Genomic DNA, 21751 nt, shown 5'->3' on the forward strand with positions numbered 1-21751 from the left:
GACTGAACAAACTCGATTTAGAGGTCAGGTCAACAATACCTTTACTCTCTCGTTCCTCTCGGAGGAAGCAATTGAGTCCGCGACGAAGGCTCAAAATTTCAGAAAGCGCCTCTAAGTAGCTGAGTAAACCCTGTAGCTGATTGGCTTATATCAATAGTAGAAACTTTACATAGCAGACCTTCCTTATGTAAGTAGCTAGAACTTTAGCGACAACCTGTTCGGAACTTCAACACCCAATCAGAATCGTAGCACAGGTCAACCAGAGACGTAACATCTAGAAATCGGTGCATATGGAAGTAACCTCAGCGCGTAACTATACTTACGCCCAACAGACCTACCTTCATAAAGTGAGAATATGCAGGTGGGTAGCTTGATGAAGATTAATACCAGAAGTAGGCTGGTCTGCGGGGAAGTGGGGCACTGCAAGTGACGGCATTACCTTGCGGCTCTTTTCACCTCGGGGTAACCTCAGATACCGAGGGTCTTCTCACGTGAACCTACTTAATGCAGGCCAAAACGGTCTGGCTAACGATAAAGCGCTCATGTGCGCAACATCAGAAATCCTACACGCAATTGGACTGACCTTCATCATGCAATATCTCACCACTCTAGCAACCGCCGTGCTTCTCTTCGGCAGCACGGCCAGAACAACAAATGTAACTATGCCTACAACACCAAGTCTCGAGTACCTTTACACCGCGTTTGTGGATTGCGAGCCGAGAATTTTCACGACACAAACTTCAAAGGGACTGCGAACAGCAATTCCTATCATCGGCGGCAATTTCACTGGACCGCGCCTAAATGGCAAGGTATTAGATCTTGGGGCCGACTGGGGTTTGTCCGACCCCCAGACAGGCCTATTCAGTGCAGATACACGATACAATCTTCAGACAGACGACAACGCCAATATTTACATCCAGACGTCTGGAACGAGGCAGCCTGACGGCAAATTGCATCTGCGACTTATTTTCGAGACTGGTGACAAGGACTACTACTGGCTGAACTACGTCACTGCAGTTGGGCTCTTACAGCGGGTTGCGGAATACGATAATGGCACATACACGCTGCGTATCGATGCTTGGAACGTAGGTGACTCCGACCGATAATACTGTCGATCGTCTAAAGTTGACATGTCCATCGCTAGCTTGGTAACGAATGGACGAATACAACTTTTGTGAACGGGACCACATATTAAGTAACAATGATTAACGAAATTGGTCAAGACATCCAGTTCGCGACAGGGTGCTCACAGCAGCTAGTCACGCTGCACAATTCTCGCGCTTCGAGGATCCCGATGATGATGGCCCAAGTAAACAGCGCTTCCCGATGTCCTACCCCTGGTTGGGGTGCTCGTCGCTGCAAGTCCAAAGTTTGATAGTCTCACCCTAGAATTCAACTTCGAGAACATCAATGTCGGCTGCACTCACGTACTACAATGCCGGCTTCAGATGCTTGCGCTTCATGATTCATCGAGCCTCTCGTCGACGCAAGAAATGATGTAGTTAAAGAAGGACGTGTGTATTGAGATATGGTTCCCTTGGTACTATGTTATGACTGTCGTTTTGTTCTTGAATGACTTTGCTGCTTCTCTTTCGGGACGATAGTCCGAAACTATGATCACTGACGATATGGTTGAGGTGAAAGCTGACTCTAGCCTTCTTGGAGCGACTTTTTTTTCGGTCAGCACGAAATATGCCACTACGACAGTCTAAGGACCTATCCAAACTTTGTGACGTCAGTCTGACCTTGAAAAGAATTCATTCAGCTTTAGTAGTCTAACCATTTCGTTTTCCACTCTCAGGTAATGGGATATGGAGACATCTCAGGTTTCATCTTATCAACTCCATAGTATTACAGTTAGTGACAGTGACAGTAGGTAGAATATATGTAGAGATATATTTTTGTCAATCCAAGGCAATCAGCCATCCGGAACAATGCAAGACAAAGCTCTATGTTCTAATCAACATGCCTATTCAGGTTACGTTACAGGGTCCTTCCGTAGTTTTACCCATGTACACTTCTCTACACAATTAACACCAGTCTATCGAACTGTTCTAGACAGTTTGCTTCAACCTTTTCGCCATGAAGTCATCCAATCGCTGTAAACCTTGCGCCTGGGTCCCCTCAAGGACTGACTTCCCTGCAGTCATTTGAGATCGCTCCGGAGCTGGCTGTTTCAAATAAGACATCACTCTTGTTCGATGTGCAGTTCGAAAGACCTGGGTTCGTCAGCAGTGCTTGCACACACTAATCTAGACCATGCATTACCTTCAGCTTCTTCACAATTTCTGCGAAGATGTTTTCAAGTGCTTGGTTCCCTTGTATCTTTGAGCGTAGACAATTCTTCTTGAGTGCCAGACAAAGGTTCCTTTGGTTCACTGGGATGTAACGCACCATATCCTCGTCTGTAAGATAACGATCAAGGCCAAGGAATGCGTCCAACGCCTGGAAGATCAGAACATGATTACCGGACAGGCCATCGTATTTTATGAACTTCCCATCGACAATCTTGCCCACACCCCATCCTTGAAACCCTTGTACGTAGCTAAGCCACACAGATTGCGACACTTTGGATTCGTTGAGGTTGTCATAGAACACCTGGAACACATTGCGGATGTTGGAGTTGATGTTTTCAAGGTAACGTAAACAACTGGTGTTGTCTTTGCTTTCGAAAGATGTGATAGCGTTTATCATATCGTAGTAGATCGGGGTAGCCTGTGTTGAATCAGCACGAGCCACGCTCAAGTACGATAATAACGTCCAGTGTAACTCACAGCAAGTTCGACGTCGTAGAACATCTGAAAGAAAGCCTCCTCTGAAGATTGGATCAACTTGGACATCCGCACGTTGATTCTGAACACTCTCTCCCCTCGCTCATCAAAGTTCAGAAGGACGTTAGAAGTATTGTTTCCACTCATAGCGGTAACACCGAAGCTTCGCTGTAGGTACGACCAAGGTGCATCTAGTTCAGGAGGAAACTCAATGACTGTCTCAGCCTGCGCGACTTTTACCACGGGTATGGTTGCCCATCTGGAGAAGAGCGAGTCAGTTGGATGAAATTAATAGGTAGGAGTGACATACCTGTACATGTGACGGCACACTGCGACACAATTGTAAAATCCATTATATGCACTCCGTGAAAGACTTTGTGGACTCGCCATCTCAGCTGCGACCATGATTCGCTCCACTTCTTGAATGTTGATGCTCTGTTTTAGCAACGTACGCATCTTGATACGGAAGTCATTGCGAATTCTGATGTTTGTGTCATCATCCAATGATGCTGCAGCCGAGGAAAGAAGAGGAACCATTTCGAAGTAGGTGTTCCGGTAAGGAATTAGTGCTGGAGGCCAGTTGATATGGTCTGTTCTGGGTGGCCATGTTCCTGCACCATCGTAGTGCACCAGTTTGGACAAAGCAAATGAAGCCTCGTTTTGAATTTTCGGATCTTCAGATCTGTCTCGTCCAAGTCGGGCACCAAGTTCTTGGGTTGGTGATCTCGGTTGTGGCCTTTGCAGTATCAGGTAAACGACATAAGTGCATACAGCCAAGAATAATAGCACAAATTGTAAAGAAGCGACGATAGACGAAGACATGTTGAATTTTGCCCGCCTCGTTGAGAGATCTTAGTAAAGATGCTAGTTTGGCTGATGGATGGGAAATTCGAAAGTAGCCTATTGATATAGGCAGCTCCAGCCGCTTCAACGAGACCACGTAACCCCTGCAGACGCTCATCAGTCCAATCTGTAGACACCCACCGATTCGCCCTGTAAATGCCCGTCAATTCACCCCGCGTACCCCTACCAATTCATCCTGCGGACGCCCAACAGATCACCCAGCAAGTATACACTTGTTGAAGTGGACACATTCCCCTCCAATAGCAGTCAACTAGGCACTTAAGTAGCCATGCTAGCACACTTAGCTCAGGTCATCCACGTTCACACATCCTTACAGACCCTATTGAAGCCTGTAAGAGATGGTGAAGGATATGTGCATCAAGAAATCCCTGACTCCTACCAAGGCGGCACCGGCTGTCACTTCACAATTAGTGTTTCCAGTTTGGAAGGTGGGATCACGAAGGAGCTGCGCTCAACCAGAGCGACATACCTGTCCCTCAAGTTCTGATGCGAGAGACTGCGTTGAGTCTTGAAATATGCGTCAGTGGCTTTGTCTACTTGCAAGCTAAAGTATTACACCTGCTGCAGGCCTTACATGAGTGGAGCCGCGAAGTAATCACTGTCACCGAAAGTGGGCCTCAAATGGAAGTTTACCGAGTCGATGTACGGAATGTTTGCATCGGGCCAAACGAAGCGAGGATGATAGATTAGGAAGGTCTGGTACTCGGCGAACACGGGTGGGGAGAAGGCAAACGCAGTGATGATGAGCAGATTTTGCCTTGTGTGAGACCCAGATCGGCGAACAGTTCGACGAAAACGTCTAGGAATATAAGGCCTGGCTGGTGCGTAGTGTGGGTCAAACAGCTCGCTTGAATTATCTAGACTAGGTAAATGAGCCATTAATACGAGTGCATTGTGTGAGTCTGACAACAGCTGAACATGGCCAAAGCTTCAATGCAGTATCCACTCTGTTGATTTGTGCTGCATCACATAATGTAGTAGTCGTATGGCATGATGGCCAGGCTTCAATGAGACGGATGAATGGCGCGAAACATGTCGTAAGCCCTCCTTGCTCGCACGCAAGTACAGCCAGGGCCGAGCCAACTTCGGAAGCCCTGCTGAAAAACAATCGCGGTCGCATGCATTGTGTCACCGGAATTGTACGCGAGATTAAAGACTCTTCAGTCAAGCATGGCTTCTATAGTGTGAGCCTGACCAGACCAAAAAACACTGCATTCGCCGCGGAACTTGCTATGGCCTAGTTTAGGGGCTTTCTACTTAGAGTGACTGTGTACTTCTGATGCAGGCCATGTTCGGATTTAAGATCTCGCAGACAGTCCTTGGTCAACCTAGCTAGCTCAGTCTCAGAAACTCCTTGCGTTCCCAGCATCTTACGGAGGAGTTCTGGGTAATTGGGCATCAGCCTTGCCTGCACATATCTACCCATGGCCTGACTGTTGGGGGTTGTGCTGGATGGCACGAATGAGAACTCGAACTGTCGAACGGATATAATCTCAAACCCAGCATCGCGCATATGTTGTTCGGCGCCAGAGCCAGCATAATTTGACAGCCCAGATTTGGCGTTCGCTTTCATGACTCTCTGATGCCACTCCCATTCATCACTCAGACATTGCGAAGACCCAACGCGGTAAAACTTCCAATCGAGGTCTTGGTGTTCAAGAACGGCACCAGGATTCATCAACTGGAGAGCTGTGGAGAAATAGCTCGGCCAATCGTTGATACCCAGGAACAGCATTCGGCCAAATGCATAGTCCAGCCCTCGAAAGCCTTGATCGCCGGTATCACTGGCCGTCTTGACAAACTCAGGATCGAGAATGTTGCCAACGAACCAAGTAACGTTGGTAGGGGTGATTTGTTTTGTTGTCTCAGGGACTGGCGAGATGTCCAGGCCCTGTATGCTTGCTTTGGGGAAGAGAGACGCAAGCTGGAGAGTCGCAATTCCGGTGCCACAGCCGATATCTGCTGCCTTACTAACAGTAGGCATATGCTGGAGTACGGCTTGGAAAGGCACGCCTCCAATCATCTCCACGATTGCTGCAGCTTGAGCATCAAGGCGATTGTGTTCGATGGTGCTGTTCTCGTCAACAGTTATATCGGGTGACCCGAGCGGGATGAGCATACTCATTTGGCAGTACATATGACGAATCTGTGGCATGATATTGGCGGTTTTCTACCTGAGCAGACATGTTTAGGAACCAAAGTTAGGCAACCAATTATGCGAGTAGAACAGAGAATTTGTTTAAAAAGAAATTGGAGAGTAAGGGATGTATGTGTGCCCACTCTCTTTCACAACTATATAGATACCTAATCTACAGCTGACCTCCGGAAGGTTTCAGGCTAGGTGGCTGGTCCAATTCCGCTTTCTCACGGGTTACAGTCAGTACGACGTGAAATATGCAGCATACGCATCGGGCGTGGCTTCCGGCAGCACTAGCGGATGACTGGCAGGCGGACCGGACCACTAGTTGCCGCTGGGTGGCTGATCAAGCAGCACTGCCAAGACGCGGGCTTCGTTCCGCACTATCCAAGTCTCTCACCTCGTTTGTCAGCCTTCGATGTTTCCTGATCCCTTGCATGTCAGCCGTGTGGCCTGAATTCCGTCTCCACAGGTACCTGCTCAAAGTGACCTACATCCAAACCCCCACTCAGCACTAAACCCCATCACATTTCCATTGGTACCTACTTTGGCTCATCGTTCGACATGACCAACGACCCAGTAGATGTAGAGAGAAGCGTACCGCCATCAGAGTCCAAAATGAACTCGACTGCGAACTCCACCGATGGCGCGAATGACCAAATCACAGTATCAGGGACAGCCGATATGCCACCCGACCATGGACCACTCACCAATACTCGAGAGAACCTGTTCATGTTCTTCATAACCCTGACACAGCTTGTTCAGATGATTCCCCTTGGGGCCGGCATCAATTCCGGACTGGCAATTGGTGAGGCAGTAGGAGCAACTCACATCCAGTCAGTCTGGATAGTGGCCTCATACCCGCTGACCCAAGGCGCTTTTGTGCTCATTGGTGAGTACTCAGCAGATCGCCAGCCATTCGAACTATCATACTAACAGATCGTAAAGGTGGACGCCTAGGAGCCGTCCTGGGTCACAAGAAGATGTTCTCTTTCGGTTGCATGTGGTGGACGATATGGGCCTTGGGTGGCGGCTTCTCGGACAACCTGATCGCGGTTTGTTTCATGCGAGGTCTCTGCGGAATAGGAGGTGGTTTGATGATACCCAACATCGTCGCTTTGCTGGGCATCACCTTCCCCCCAGGCAAAAAGCGTAATCTTGCTCTAGCTCTCTTCGGCTCCATGGCCCCTGTGGGCGCAGCCGGGGGCTCGCTCGTCTCCGCTGTCATTGTTCAGCTAACACATTTCAAGTGGATGTTCTTCATGCTGTAAGTGCCCCAAGCCTTTCTTAGGTAGTTTGCATGCAATGGTCAATGCTCATTTCCATAGTGGCATGTTAGGCTTGACTGTATACGGAACTGCGATCTTTCTGAGCCCACAGGATGAGCCTGTCGATCCAAACGGAAAGATTGACTGGGTTGGAGCCTACCTTGGAGTTGGAGGTTTGATCTTATTTAACTTTGTGTGGAAGTAAGACCCCACCCCCATCCTCACATTGGATCATAGTTGACCATGCATGTAGTCAAGCTCCGCTGGTTGGGTGGGACAGCCCCTATGAGATCGCCCTCCTAATCATCGCAATCATCCACTTTGCAGCATTTGCCTATTGGGAAATCAAGGTTGCTAAGGAGCCGATACTACCGTTCAATATTTGGAAAGCACCTTCCTTTGGCATTCTCATGCTTACGATCTTTTTTTCTTTCATGAGTCTGGGGATTTTCTTCTGGTACATGAATGTGTACATGATCACAATCCGTGGCGACAGCCTGATCAGAGTTGGAGTTCAATACTTGCCACTGACTATCGTCGGCAGCATGGTTGCTTTCTTGGCGGCATGGCTCGTTCCTCGCGTTCCAGCACAAGCCATTATTGGTGGTGGTTGTATCGCCGTCATTACCATCAACTGTCTCTTGGCCACGATTCCCGCTGATATTACCTATTGGGCTATGGCTTTTCCGGCTTTGTTTCTTTCTGGTTTCACAATCGATTTGATTGTTACCAGCGCGCAGATTATTGCAAGCAATACCGTACCGATGAAACATCAAGGTGTTGCTGGGTCTTTGGTGGGAACACTACTCGGTTATGGAATGAGTACAGGCCTAGGAATTGCAGGCACGGTCGAGGTTCATACCTTTGATGATGGCAGAGACTTACTTCGTGGCTACCATTCCGCTGCCTATCTTGGAGTCGGGTTAGCGGTTGCCGCTTTCTTGATGGTTGCTTTCTTCATTCGGATTCCGAAGGACACTCGAGAGGGCTGGGGTGATGACGAAGAAGGCGCAGCGAGGCACAGAAAAGCCACGAGTTCTTGAGATGGAGGCGTAGCTTCAAATTCTGGTTTGTTACACTGGTGGCAGTGTTGTATATGTTGTACCTGGAGGCTTGTGGCTGATCGTAGGATCGGATGCGCTCTGATACAATATGAACATATTTAATGAAAGGGTTTCTGGAACAGAATCAATACCGATGATTGAATTTCAGATTGTGATCTATTTCAGCAACTTCTCGACTGCGTGGGCGCAGATGTGTCATATAAGCACTCTGCATGGGCGGATTTGGAGTAAATCGTGACAGTGATATCAAAAGCCTATAGCTACAGCTACTAAGGATCCAGTAACTATGCCCCAGTTCAAGAGTTCATGTGACGTGACTAAATCTTGGGTCGAGTTTGATCAACGTAATTATATACATATCTACGGGTCACGCCTTCCAGTTGCTGAACACGCAAGATTCTACTTCGTACCTAGTTATCTAGGCTCCACTGCTCTTTCTCATAACGCGCAGGCCATACACCGTTCTTTCCTGGCGATAATACTCCCTTGGGATCCAAAGCATTCTTGATTTTCTCGTTCAGTTTCATCTGTGCGTTGTCGTTAAAGTTGTAGGTTCCGGCAATCTGATCCATCAGAGCAAGATGGGCGCGATACTCGCCCCACCCCCTCTCTGCCGCCTCCTTGATCAAAACTTTGATCAATTTATGCGCACGCTGCCTCGATTCCGGATCTTTGCGATCGAAAACGATGCACACAATGTGATGGATCTCGCGTACACCGACAAGGAACGCCCCAATGAAGTCAAACCCATGTTCCTCACTCAACTTACGTGTCAACGCATACTGGGCCTCTGCATCCTCGCCCGTAGCTTTAGCGATGGGCGCAAAGAACAAATGGCTCCCATTTGGAAGCCAGCTCACCCAGTTGAGCTCAGTGATGGACGGGATCCCTTGGAAGGTGTTTTTTCGAGTCTGCAACGCAACATCGTCTGGATGATCTTCTGGGAAGAAGAACTTGGCACCCTTGACTTTGCTGAAGGAGGACTTGATGACAGACCAAAATGCATCTCGAACCTCTGGGGGACCGTACATCGCACCGTAGAAGTTCCACCGGCCGAGATTGAGCTTTTCCGCTATCTGGTCCAGCTCCTCATCTGTCAGAGGATTTGGAGAGTCACTGAAGGCCCTTCGGTTACCCTACTCCACGTCAACATGTTACATTTTGAGAGAGACATGAAAAGCCCTTGCCAAGAGAGGCATGGAATCGCAATAAACGTACCATGAGTGCAGCACTGACAAGAATGTTGTCTAGCTTGGGTGGATTCTGTATGACCATAGCTATCCTGAGTGGACGTAAAATCTCGACGATCTGTTTCAGATCGTCATCCCTTGGAAAGGTGATCATATAAGCCTGGTAGCCTCCAGGGTTCGGCATCAGCCAAACGCCCATCTTGACCACGATTCCCAATGACGACTGGGTGAAGATACCATCGTTGTATGAGCCGAACCCATAGTTGAACAATTGCCAACTCTCGTTTGGCTCCTGTTCATGTGGTGGTTTGGTCTTGTCGGCTCGTGGATTTGGAAGGGCTCCCATTCCGGTCCTGATAAGAGATCCATCGGGTAGAACGACTTCAAGACCACAGTGCATCATCCTATTCTATCGTTAGAGAAAGTTTATCAAGACGCTCAGGTAGCTGATCTTACCAGTGGTCCCCGTAGGGAGTGTATCCGATGCCTCGTTCCAGCGTATTTCCAATGATAGAGCCGCCTCCAAGGTCAGGCACATCCGCCCACACCTTTTCTCGGAGACCCCTCTGATCAATGTACTCGTGAAGATCAAAGAACGATACACCAGGCTCAACGAGCGCATAGGCGAGATCTGCATTCAACTCGATCACCTTGTTCAAGTTTTTGCCCATGTCAATGCCAATGCTTCCAGCTACTCTAGGTGCTGAACCACCATAGCCAATGTTGCGACCCATAGAGAATGGCCAAACAGGGATCTCAAACTCGTTGGCCAGCCGCATGATGGCCTGTACCTCAGGGACACTACGAGGGGCAACCACAGCACTGGAGATGAACGCATCCTTTTCCACAATGTGGAACATGTCATGAAACTTGGATCGGTCCATATAGTCATCTTTCAGAAGCTGTTCTTCATCGGTGACGATCGTAAGGTTCTCTGCGGTTACAACTTCTGTAAGACGACCAATGAAGATACTGAACGTCGCAGCGGTGGTATTTGGTGGCAATACAAGAGGGACGGTAGTATCCTTAGGGATCTGTCCATCGGAGAGAGGCTGACCATTTACAGTCATGTTGGGCACAGACTTGTGTGGAGACTTTGGAATGTCTCTTAAATTCTATAGAAAGAGTACTGGAATGTTTGCATATTTATAACCCGTCATTGCTTCCTCATGTCTCATCTAGTAATTCTAAGGGCACCATACCAGACGTTGCAGCATTTGCCTTCGGTACTGGCACGAAACCTGGAATGCGGAAATATTCCGTCTCTTCTATGCCAAGGTGGAATCGCTTACATATTGTAGTCAGTCTGGGGAAGTGGTCGTTCGTGCCATTAATGCAGGCGCACGAATGTGATAGCTACTGCATGTGGCGCTCTTCGTGTGGCTGCATGCGGTCCGGTCCGCACCTTTTGCCTGAATGAACGCGGCGAGGCCGACCACGCGTGGGGTGCGAGCTGACAAGTAGTGGGTCACTGAATGACGAGATCTGAACAAATGAGCCAACGAAACAATCGTGACACACCTGGAACAGATTCATCTTACTTGCCAAGCCAAGATCCTGCATAAGAGGGTGGTGGACTGTAGATCATCGTCGCATTCTATTCGTTCTCGTACCGACTTGCGCAGCGAGGTCCTACAACGATACTTGCACACTCTATTACGGGTGTACGAATCAATGTTAGATCAGATCGCGAGAAAAGACCTGCAGAATTTACGTAAGATGAATGCTGGCCCTCAGATCCTTTCCGTCTACAATCCACCGCGCATGATTTCGTTTTGCCAAGTAAGTGTTGACAGACGTTTGCCGTGTCGTACGAGCATCCTTCGAGCAAATCGTTTCAAGGCTTCCAGTGTGAAGATCAGCTGGAAGACTTTCCCATGCCCCGTGCCGTGCCGCGTTGAGTTCTCATGGCAGCACCTTCCAACAGGAGATGTAACAGGATGTCACCTAGCAGGACTGTGCACAGTAGCAGCTTCTGGACTTGCAAACTTCACCAAAAGGATAATAGTCCAATATTCAGCTCTTGTTGCTGCCTAGAAATGCACTGTCTATACGATCGAATGCGTCACGATGAACTAATTGTCGCCTGCTTACACTGTCGATCAGTTTTGTGAGTTGCACAACGGCAGCATTATTCTTGCCAGTGGCGATCTGCTTGACCAATTACTGGCCACTGTGTATTTGAGAAAGTTCGTTCCGCTTATTTAGGTCGAATTCGAAGTTTGCAACGTCCTTGGTGTACGTGAAATAGATCAGTTCATCGCAATTGGTCTGGAATGACACCTTTCCCATGAGTAAAACCTGCGAGATTCACATAGGAACGGAAATAGAGTTCCATAGCATGTTTCAGGAGTCAAAAAGCAAATCCTGTGTATGTTATTGAACCGTGCTCATTCGCGATCCGTCTGACGGAGAATATCGAAGCTCTGCTCGTGGATCCGGAGAGTGTTTGCGTAAAGATGCAGCAGATAACTCGGTTGTAAGCAAAGCTGTGAAACACTTGACGACATTCGATTTTGCGTCAGCCATGATCAAGTTGCGTCCTGGCTTTGGAATAATAACACAACAGTTACAGAGATTGCTGTGTGCGCTTTGTGATTCACTACGGTACCAATGCAGAGTTATTTTACCACAAGAGCGCTTTATGCTGTGTGAAAAAAACACTGCATCGGTTTTGTTACACCGCAATTTCGGGTATTATACCTGAGTTCTATGTACTTTGTACGATTTTCTAGAGCCTTTCTTCTGCGTAAAGAAATACTGGAACGCGGTGGTATTAATACCAATCTCTGGTGTTCTTCGATGTTTTCTACACGATTTTGTACCCTAGTGATTGTAAAGTGTTTACATAACTTTATCGATGTCTTGTGTTTTAGCTGACAGTGAGAGTTTCGACAGAGTCTCCCTTGGGGCACTTGAAACTGTTAGTAGTGAATCAAAGAAAAAAGCTGCCAGTGTGAGCACTTGCCTTTTGAGCGATTCATCTCCCTAAAGGGCATAGACGATAGTTCTGCCAGTATCACCGATTCTCCAAAGACGTCCACAACGTTTACGATATGCATCTAGTGCAAATAAATAGCAAGGAATTACGAATAAGTACATGATGGTGTATGCAGAGGGCGGCGGGTCTAAGGTGTACTAGCTCCATGCCGAAACATGGCGCAGGCTTCTTAAATTAGGTAGTCCCTTCAAGCATTTGACTGTTAGTGGAAGTCTTGAGCCGCCCCAGTGGGCAATTGAAAGCTCGGTGCTGATGACCAGTCTGTTCAATTGGACAGTCACATGACTAGCCATCGCTGAGGTATAAGTTGACGGTCATCTTCATGATCAAGAATTCATCGAATTCATCCACTTTATTTCAAACGCTCATTGCAAGATTGGTTTACTTAGAGTCACCATGGTTTGGTGTACGGCATCCATCGACTCAGTATCTGGCTCCGCTGGGTCTCTCATCACAAGCATGATAGTAACCACATATCTGAGGAACTTGGTATTAGACATCTAACAAAAGAAGGGAGCAAGCAGGATTTAGAAACTGCATATCGTGATCTTGACAGTAACAGTATCTTGCCAATACAACGCTAAAATGTAAACGCCGAGACACCATCTCACGAAATGAGTAAAACCGATCAACCAGTGGGCTTTTAGTACAGCGGTGCACCATGATATCTCAACAAAGCAAGCCAATCTGAGGTTCGTTTCGTCGTCTCGCAGCACTCGAGCACCGTCCACTCACCGGACTCACCAACAGGTCGCGCTCTGCTGTTCAGGACCAGGGACTTGCCATCTATGATCCCTACTTGAATGAGCTTCTCGACTCCAGCATAGTTGTCTTTTCGAATCGCATTGAGGATTGATGGCAGTCTTGGACGATGTAAAGCACCACCGGCATCCCACTGATAAACCATGTCGATGAGTTCAGCGTACCTGAACTTGGTTTCGACATCTTTATCGGTATCTGTACAGAGCAAAATCGAGTCATACGCGGGTGGCAGAGCGGCGATTTCGCCACGGGTGGCAGCTGTAGAGATAAAATCGAGGAGTACGCGCACGTTGTTCTTGTTGTTGCGCTTGATTGCAATGTCGAGTGCTTCATACGTCAGCTCTGGAGCCATCGGAAGCATCTCAAGTAGCATGGGGGGTAGCAGCTTGTCCGCCTTCACTTGCTGCGAATTGCAAGATATTCATGTCTTCGATAGCAGGATCTCGGGGGTGGGCGCCGGATCGAAGCAGAACTCTGGAGACCTCCAGTCTGTCCAACGCAAGAGCAATAACAAATGGTAAAGCTTTGGTCTCTTTCTTGTTGCGCCTGAAGTATAGCTCTTCTCTGATCAGCGTTGGCTTGTGCTGGAGGATCAGCTCCACCGCCTGTGCCGCATCTGCGGAAATCGCTCTACCAAGTGGCGTTCTCAACCCAGCATCGTTCTGTGTCCGCTGGGCGTGACTGAAGTCAAATCCTCTCTCAATTAGCAAGTGTAGTATGCGGATTGCATCCTCTGGTCTCTTCTGCCACGTCTCCTTTGTCATTGCATTGATTGGTGACACAAAGCGGGTCTTCTTCTCTTGGTGCTGCTGGATATCGTCCTCCTTTTCGTAGTCCTTCGGTGCACCTCTCAAAGCCAGCATATCTTCAACCGTATCAGCCCAGCCGGCGCCCGCAAAGCAAGCGAGCGCCGAGATCTCATACGTGGTTCTCCAAGGGCGATGTTGATAACTGGCAGACTGTAGCTCACTTTTGCTGTCGAATAAGCCACAGACAAGAGCGGTGGGATCAAATCTCGAGCTACCCATGATAAACTTCATCACGCTCATGCCGTCATCTACGTTGGTCCAACGCGATATCCCGTCCAGAACACTCGATTTTGGAAGGCGTACTTGAGTTTCTGCCCAGTAATGTTGCGTTTCCTCGATCTCTCGTGGCCATTGCTCAGTCATAGGATTCGCTCCGTGAGATGCAATGAGACAGCTGGAAAGCTCTGCGTAGCTTTTGTAGGCAGCTGATAGAAGTGCATAATCTGTGGGGGTAAATCTGACTTTTAGACGAACTTCGCCATAGCTTGCACCATTGCGAAGCAGAAAGTCCACGACCCGCGTATGCCCTGCCGCTGTCGCCTTGGCTAAAGCTTCATGCTTAGCTTTTTTTGTTTTGCTTGCTGGATCCGCCCCCATCGTTACTACGGCTTTCACTAAAGACAAACTGCCTTCCTGGGCAACCTCTTCCAGAATCTGATTCAAGATCTCTGAAGAAGGTCCTCCGCCGGATGTACTTGCTGTGTTCGATCTTTTCATGGAAAAGCCTTTGAGAATTGACGAACTTGCCGAAGCTTTCCTACTTGAAGTGACATCTCTCTTCTCAATGCGGCGCGCGATCTCGGCTTTAGCTTGGTCTGACGTCATGTCGGGTGCCTCATTCTCGTACGCGCCTGTAGTGGAAGCAGCTACCGAAAATCTGGGCCTTGGGAAGGGACTACTTGGAGAGTACGCAGATGGTGAGCGCATTCGTACTGAAGAAACGCTGCTACTCGTTGTACTGCTTACAGTACCCATGCGAGAGAGTGTCGCGGGTGGAAGATTCGCCGCACTCATTGGTAATCGAAGAGGTGCAGGCTGTAGTCCACCTAGGTTAAGCGAGGCCATCGAATCGCGGATGCCGCCTTCGCTGCTACCTGAATTCGACATTGGCGGCGTCATAGGAACTGTAGTAGCCCTGTTGAAGCTCAGAGGTGACGGAACATCCGGAAAACTTGAACGCGAGTGTGGAGACAGTGTTGGTGTCTGGGGCGCATGTTGTGAGACATTCTGACTCGCATGACTTTCCGGGGAAAGCGGAATCAATAATGTGCTAGGTGACGATGCTGAATGTCCCATAGGTGGCCTTGGAAAACGCTCGTCGAGAATCAAGTCTGTTGAGTATCCTAGCGAAGAGCCTCGAGGAGGCGCCTTCTCCGCGAGCTGCAGGCCTTCCGCATGTTTCTTGTACTGTGGTACATGCGCAGCTAAGTCGTAAGATGCGTTTGCGAATCTTGACGCTGTTGTGGGTCGATCATTTGATGGAGGTGATGGTGGAGCGGCGTCCAGCTCCTGAACAGTCGTTGTGGCGAGCTTCGAGGGTCGTCTGTGGTCCCATTGTAACTCCCCGTACAACGTAGCGAATTCGCCTAGCCCATCTGCAAAGGGACCTTCCGAATTCTGGGTCAAGGTTCCTTGCTGCATGTTGAGTGTCGCGTGAACCACGCTGTCCGGGACCACGGGTGTCGAGGATGGGTATATCAGGCTGGAGAGAGATGGAGCGGGGTGTAAGCTGCGAACTAGCTATCATTGACTGTCATTTCTGACAGCCACAATGCGGCTGTGAGACCATATTGGGTCACTGGCTAGCTGCATGGCTACAGTCGTTCAGAACGTGGGCCAGCTGGGCGGCACAGGGATGAGCTTCCATCAAGGGCTGACCGACAGCAAAAACGGAGATAAACACGAACGCATTGGTCCATTCCCAATTGCTGCCGTGGTGAGTGGATGGTCTGGAGGATAGTCGCTTCGAATTGCTGAGACAGGTGGTAGAGCTGCCACGTGGGGCCCTTGATTGGTCGATCTCGCTGCTCGGCACGAACGCCTCCATTTCCATCCTCCAACTACCGTTTCCTCCTTTGACCTCACGTGCTCCATGTATGTATTGCGAATCGACTGAGACTGACTGTCGAAACAAGGGGCGAGAACTTGCAAGGCTATCCGCCTCTTTGCTAGTTTCAAGCGACCGCAGACTTCGCACAAGCAGACCACCAATGCAGGTGACTGATTTGACACAACATGCCAAAAATAGCTCTTACCACAAACGTCTTACTGGCCTCTTTAGACTACACTATATGCCTCTCGTTGAAGTCGCGAGGTGCAGATGCTCTGGTCACCATTGCACATGGTGCTGCTTGATGATTCAAGGTCGACCCATCGGCAATCTGGCTGATTAAGCACGAACACATTTATAACGGGGGATCAAGATCAACGAGAACTGATCAGAGCCGGACCTCTCTGGGCCTCATACCTATATGTCTCAAAAGCAACAGCTAATGGTACAACAGGACTTCGTGCACTCGTGTTGTGGTCGCAGCTCTGCTCAAGGCAATCGTCAGTCAACACCAACTAAACACGAAGGAGATAGAGGAGGCATTAACTCAGCCCTGCGCTATTCACATATTTGAGTAGCTAAAGAACCGGTATCAAGCATGCCCAGGTAGACGTGTGAGTGCGGGAGCAGCCGGAGATAGCACTAGAAATACCCCGCCTTTTTCCTACATAATTCCATATATCTCATCCATTTCAGGACCAGTGCGTTCCATACACGTCATCAAGAGCTATGCCTTCGGCCTCGGTTATCTACATATCTAATACTACTTCTAGACAATCCTACTTGTCTCAGATCTCCCACAACGACTTCTACTACTGACTTCCGAGCAAACATCACGTGACGAAACAAGAATCATGGCAGATGACAAGAAGAGACAAGCAAAGCGCGTAGCCGCTGAGAATGGCGTGTAAGTATCACTGACGAGATTCGAGTTCCTGTTTCTAATTATGAGCACAGTATCAACCCTTCAGGCGCACTTTTACTAGCAGCAGCACCCATGTACCTCGCTCTGATCCCTCTGACCTCTTACCTCACGACGCCGAATTCGATCTGCCAATCCCTGACTCATGCCATTATCAAGCTTCTGCCCGGTGTAGGCGTCTCATCGATTACCTCAGGGCGTGCGATTCCCGCTCTTTCGGCTTTGTATCTGTTCTGGACCTTCGGCGCATCCGGTGCCGCTTCGGCAGCGGGCCAGGCTATGGGGCGTGACGAGGGGTTCGACAACGACCATCCCAGGAAGCATGTTCATGTCCTGGACGGTCTGCCGTTGAGACTGAGGAGTGCGCACTACGCTCTGATGGAAAACTTCCCTGGTACGTCTTATGCCCAGAGCGCTACACAAAATGGCTTACGATTTGACAGCCTTTGCACTCGCTGCGGCCCTGGCGCAGATTCTTGCGCCTAACGACGCGCAGATTGTGAATTTGCTTGGCTTCCATGTCATGGCGAAGCTGCTTGTGCATTATCCGTCGTATCTAAGCAACATAGCTCTGCCCAGAACACTGGCGCACCTTAGTGCGACTAGTGCATTAGTGAATGTGTGTTGGAGATTGGCGGCTGGTGCTTGAGAGCGATGAAACTTTCGAAGCAGGCAGGGTTGGAGAGTAGGGACCTTGGAAGGGTACCGTTGAGGAAGGATCGAAGTGGGTTGGATATCAGCAGAATTGGGCGATCACGCAGACTGTTTGTATCATTTTGCAGTTGGAATATCCCTGGTTTAGGTGGTGGCAATACGCGCGTTCGGAAGCATGCAATTTCCCGGTGGTGTGCTACCAGCAGTCAGTCCTAGACGCCTCGTACTTCAAATTTGATGGTGGTCCTTGTCGCGGCTGACGTCACGGTGATTCGCTCAGAGATCACAGATAGTCCTCGGAGTAAGAGAGCCAGCTTCTCACGAGGTGCATTTTCAAAGTCGTCTGCAGGTATGTGAGATCAAGAATCCAGTAATCCATTGATCGGGATTGACTTGGGCACGACAGATTCTCCCGCGTGGCCGACTATAGCAAATATATATCAAAGCCATCACCTCCCAGCAGAGTGTTTCTCCTGGTTCCCGTTAGCAATCATCTCGTGCCAGTCTGATTTGTATCTGACGTGTTATCAACCACTACAAGATGCTTGTTTCTGATGCCTACATAGATAGCATCAAACCGTATGGATCAGGTAGATCATCCTCTCATCTATCGTTTGATACAAAAGTTGCTCAAGTGACTGGCAAGGCTGTCATACACTTCTGACACTCTGAGAACACAGCTTGCTCACATGTGTCAGTTGCGAGTTCAATGACCACCTTCTCTTTTACATTAACATGGGATCAGTGCGGATGTTTGAGCCAGTGGTAAAGGCAGCTTTACCCTAACCACCTTCTCTCACCTTTACAACAGCACTAGGGCGGTTTCCAGTGCTGTCGCCTCTCATAAAATCTCACGGAAGATCCCTCCGTCCATCCATCACTCCTCTTCTCCAGCTCTACCTCATCAATCTGACACAGCACAACCTCCAAAGCCATGTCTTCAATCTCAAACAGCTCTGGTACTGCTTACGAGGCTCTACTTCCTCGTCCGCGTATCTCGTAAGTCGACATGCAGTCAGATACTGGAGAATCTAACGCAAACGTGTAGTGCACCTGATTCGGTTGTCGTTACTCTACTCGTCGGCGTTCAGCGCTTTGTCGTGCACGAATCCGCTCTCATCTACCACTCTGGTCTCTTCCGTACAGCTCTGTCCAAGAAGTTCAAAGATCCGGAGAACGAGGAGTTGGACGTCCAAGACGTGGATCCAGATACGTTCGAGGTTTTCGTGCATTGGCTGTATTACCAACAGTTGCCCAGGAAGGACGGAAATGACGACAAGGCTGTCGTAGACACATTCTACAGTCACTACAGCGGAGATGCCGAATTTTACCCGTTCACGAAACTTTACGTTTTTGCGGTCGAGTACGATGTCGCAGGCCTTTGCAGAGATATTATTGATCTACTCTTCCATCTGACCAGTGACCTGGGTGGAGACTTGGCGGGGGGAGAAGCCATTGCACACGCTTTCAACAACCTCAAGGAGACGGGTTCCATGTGTCGACTTCTGGTTGATCTCCAATGCCGCTTCGACAACCCGCATGACGTGCAATACGATAGGTATACATGCGTCGAGTTCTTGCAGGCGGTGTGGGAACGATATGTTCGCATCACCTGCAGTGGTACCATGCAAATCGACGATGACCTCGAGCTCTGCGACTACCACGATCACCCCACCGAAGGAGAGAGAATTGCTTGCGAGAAGGAGAGGAGGATCTGTGAGAAGGAGAAGAGGGCTCGGGAGAAGGCCTTGCGTGAATGAGAAAAGTAGCAGACACGGCAAAGAGAGTGATTTGATGTCGGATTGAATGGAGGCTCTTGGATAAACTTGCACAATTTTACCGAATTTGGCAGCTGCAGGTCAAGAGAAGAGATCTGAGAAAAGGCAAAGGAGATGCCTTCTCCCAAGGATAGGGCCCAATAGCTAAGTGCAGTACACATGGGTTTGGAAGTTTGGGAAGCAATGAAGCATGTCATTCATGTCTCGCCCAGCAACTGACTGTAGTGTCCACAAAAATATCCAAGGGTGTCATACACGCAAACGAGCCACGTGCAGAAGCTGTGGACTGCATGTCGTGACCGACGTAAGAGCGATTGCAGCCTGCGCGCAAAAACAAAACTCGCTACCAAACCTTAACCCCTTTACACCAAACTTTCGAACCTAGAGGGAAGACTAAGGCGCGACAAAAAGCAAAAAGAATCGAGGAATCCCAGACTTGCTGGGCACCGAAGCTATTGTCGCTTCTGTGGATCGAACACAGTACCTCCAGATTTAATGACTGAACTTCAGTCTGGCGCTCTCCCAAGTGAGCTAAAGCGACTGGATTGATTTGATGAAGGAGACGGAATTTGTATAGTATATATTGTGAGTATTCATCTGTGCTCGCCTTCGCACAGTCGTTCAGTCTCCCAAAATCATCGCTTGAAGTTCGGGTCTTGCAGGGGTGGGTTTGTGTGAAATGGGACATGACGCGCTAGTTGGGTAAAAGCGAGACCGGATGAGTGCGCGATCCATGAGACGTTAAACGCGTCCAAGCTTGGCGCTATAGCTCAGGTCGGCGTGACATCACCATTCGGCGGTACGATGGCAGATAATTGATTGATCATGAGCCCATCGCAGCACGCGTCTTCCGCGCTCTTTTCATCGTTGTTGTGTGCGAGCTAACATCGTTATGGCTATCGTGCAGAACTGGTTGCCTCCGTCGCGTGAGAACTGGGAGTGGATATGCTACATCTGGCAGTTCTTCCCGCTGGTACGTCGCGTTCATGCACAAGAGCAATTACAGACATGCGCTGACAATATGTGCAGATCACAGCAGTCCAGTGGGTCATTGACTGGTACCCTCAGGGCAAGACCTCCATAGAATCACGGTGGAACGTACCAGGCAAGATAGGATGGGCGACAATGGAGTCCGCAGGGCCGATAACCCTGCTGTACATCTTCTTCACGCTGCCGAAGGAGTTGGGCATCGAGGAGCTGCCGTGGGGTAACTGGACAATGGCTGGTTGCTTTGTACGTCCGCGGCGCAAACACGAGAGAGCACCACTAACCAAGGGCAGGTCATACATTACATCTATCGCGCCGTCCTCTCGCCGCTGTTCCTCAACCCAAGCATGTCGCCCATGAGTCCGCTCGTATGCCTCATGATGCTCGCTTTCCAGCTCACCAACGCCATTTCAATCGGCGGCTACCTGTCTGGTTACGGGCCAACGACCGTTGCGGATTACCGCTGGCAGGGACGCGCAGGGTGGATGTTTCTGGGCTTGGTGCTCTGGTGCTGGGGGCTGCTAGGTAACATGTTCCACGACGACGACCTACGCGAGATCCGGCGAGCAGCAGATCGGAAACAACGCAAGAACGCAGCGGAGCACAACAAGCCACTCGAGGGTGTGGACAAAGTGTACATGATCCCTAAGAACGGGCTGTTCAAGTATGTCTTGTATGCACACTACTTCTGTGAGTGGGTCGAGTGGGCGGGCTGGTGGATGATTGGAGGGCTCAACTGCCAGCCAGCTCGCACGTTTCTCGTCAACGAGGTCAGCACAATGCTTCCTCGCGCGTTGCAGGGCAAGCGTTGGTACGTGGAGAAATTCGGCAGAGACAAGGTCGGGAACCGAAAAGCCGTTGTTCCAGGCCTGGTGTAGGCTTGAGATGATCGGTGTAGGCTAGCAGTATGGTACACTAATATCTAAGTACATGTGCAATCATTGACTGCTGCACTAGCAGCCGTTGGTCAGGTGAGGAGCTCGTGAAGGGGATTGTCAGGGTCGTTTGCGCATTGCACACTCAGCATGACATAGCGGAGGGCGTGTTTGTTTCAGGTAATTGCTGCTCGTGCGGCAAATCGTCATGCAGTAGACCCAGGATTATAATCAACTGATAAGCGATGCTGATGCACGGTTCATGGGTGGCTAAAAGCAAGGTCGCCTGGAAGCGGGGTGGTATGCAGGGCATCCTGAGAATCTGGCGATTGCTGGGAAAGCTTAACATGTTGGCCCGATGAGCGCATTGCAGACGCAGCAGTGGCCAAAAGTCGGCTGCTCGAAGACTTGTTGATACGGATGGCTGCTCTTCGAGCCTCAGTAGCGCGCAGAACACGATGGCTGCAACGTCCGGAGGCAACTCTGACTTGAGAATTAATTATAGAGTGGCCGAGTGGCCAATCAGCCGCGCGCGGACGCAGCGAAAAAGAGCAGCTCGCAACAAACGATGCTATCGACGACCGGGGTGTTGTGAGAACGAGCAGTGGAGTCGGCGCGA

The 21751-nt window shown here is 49.5% G+C and overlaps 9 protein-coding genes and 1 non-coding gene across 10 annotated transcripts; 5 read left to right on the forward strand and 5 right to left on the reverse strand.

Moving 5' to 3' along the window:
- Positions 1-590: 590 nt before the first annotated feature.
- On the forward strand, positions 591-1195 carry C7974DRAFT_432131 (uncharacterized protein; the record flags this gene model as incomplete). The annotated part of the gene is made up of 2 exons (XM_046144829.1): positions 591-1085; positions 1145-1195. 2 exons carry the CDS (start codon positions 591-593, stop codon positions 1193-1195), a joined length of 546 nt encoding a protein of 181 aa, XP_046000630.1.
- Positions 1196-2044: 849 nt separating this feature from the next.
- Positions 2045-3748, reverse strand: C7974DRAFT_135175 (uncharacterized protein). The gene is made up of 4 exons (XM_046135462.1): positions 3082-3748; positions 2775-3030; positions 2269-2715; positions 2045-2219 (listed from the first exon to the last, which is right to left on the reverse strand). The coding sequence occupies exons 1-4, from the start codon at positions 3591-3593 to the stop codon at positions 2055-2057; spliced, it is 1380 nt and encodes a 459-aa protein (XP_046000631.1). The 5' UTR covers positions 3594-3748; the 3' UTR covers positions 2045-2054.
- Positions 3749-4872: 1124 nt separating this feature from the next.
- C7974DRAFT_373828 (S-adenosyl-L-methionine-dependent methyltransferase) lies at positions 4873-5790 on the reverse strand (the record flags this gene model as incomplete). Its single annotated transcript, XM_046140124.1, has 1 exon — positions 4873-5790. One exon carries the CDS (start codon positions 5788-5790, stop codon positions 4873-4875), a length of 918 nt encoding a protein of 305 aa, XP_046000632.1.
- A 423-nt stretch (positions 5791-6213) lies between these two features.
- C7974DRAFT_388875 (major facilitator superfamily domain-containing protein) lies at positions 6214-8236 on the forward strand. The gene is made up of 4 exons (XM_046141311.1): positions 6214-6664; positions 6721-7039; positions 7101-7241; positions 7294-8236. The coding sequence occupies exons 1-4, from the start codon at positions 6337-6339 to the stop codon at positions 8081-8083; spliced, it is 1578 nt and encodes a 525-aa protein (XP_046000633.1). The 5' UTR covers positions 6214-6336; the 3' UTR covers positions 8084-8236.
- Positions 8237-8239: 3 nt separating this feature from the next.
- C7974DRAFT_470102 (aryl-alcohol oxidase) lies at positions 8240-10470 on the reverse strand. The gene is made up of 3 exons (XM_046146444.1): positions 9751-10470; positions 9323-9698; positions 8240-9240 (listed from the first exon to the last, which is right to left on the reverse strand). Exons 1-3 carry the CDS (start codon positions 10362-10364, stop codon positions 8515-8517), a joined length of 1716 nt encoding a protein of 571 aa, XP_046000634.1. The 5' UTR covers positions 10365-10470; the 3' UTR covers positions 8240-8514.
- A 2303-nt stretch (positions 10471-12773) lies between these two features.
- On the reverse strand, positions 12774-15507 carry C7974DRAFT_449731 (uncharacterized protein; the record flags this gene model as incomplete). The annotated part of the gene is made up of 2 exons (XM_046145718.1): positions 12774-13384; positions 13458-15507. The coding sequence occupies 2 exons, from the start codon at positions 15505-15507 to the stop codon at positions 12939-12941; spliced, it is 2496 nt and encodes an 831-aa protein (XP_046000635.1). The 3' UTR covers positions 12774-12938.
- A 1070-nt stretch (positions 15508-16577) lies between these two features.
- C7974DRAFT_135412 (uncharacterized protein) lies at positions 16578-17608 on the forward strand. Its single transcript, XM_046135463.1, has 3 exons — positions 16578-16823; positions 16874-17232; positions 17282-17608. Exons 1-3 carry the CDS (start codon positions 16771-16773, stop codon positions 17485-17487), a joined length of 618 nt encoding a protein of 205 aa, XP_046000636.1. The 5' UTR covers positions 16578-16770; the 3' UTR covers positions 17488-17608.
- Positions 17609-18426: 818 nt separating this feature from the next.
- C7974DRAFT_373833 (uncharacterized protein) lies at positions 18427-19252 on the forward strand (the record flags this gene model as incomplete). The annotated part of the gene is made up of 2 exons (XM_046140125.1): positions 18427-18491; positions 18541-19252. 2 exons carry the CDS (start codon positions 18427-18429, stop codon positions 19250-19252), a joined length of 777 nt encoding a protein of 258 aa, XP_046000637.1.
- Positions 19253-19726: 474 nt separating this feature from the next.
- Positions 19727-19811, reverse strand: C7974DRAFT_t43. The gene has a single exon. It is a non-coding gene; the product is annotated as a tRNA-Phe (tRNA).
- A 214-nt stretch (positions 19812-20025) lies between these two features.
- On the forward strand, positions 20026-21264 carry C7974DRAFT_135452 (3-oxo-5-alpha-steroid 4-dehydrogenase-like protein). The gene is made up of 3 exons (XM_046135464.1): positions 20026-20243; positions 20300-20503; positions 20551-21264. The coding sequence occupies exons 1-3, from the start codon at positions 20163-20165 to the stop codon at positions 21133-21135; spliced, it is 870 nt and encodes a 289-aa protein (XP_046000638.1). The 5' UTR covers positions 20026-20162; the 3' UTR covers positions 21136-21264.
- The last annotated feature ends 487 nt before the right edge of the window (positions 21265-21751 follow it).

Source organism: Boeremia exigua (genome assembly GCF_020726555.1).
Source record: "Boeremia exigua strain MPI-SDFR-AT-0100 chromosome Unknown C7974scaffold_3, whole genome shotgun sequence".
In the NCBI taxonomy this organism is placed as follows: Eukaryota; Fungi; Ascomycota; class Dothideomycetes; order Pleosporales; family Didymellaceae; genus Boeremia; species Boeremia exigua.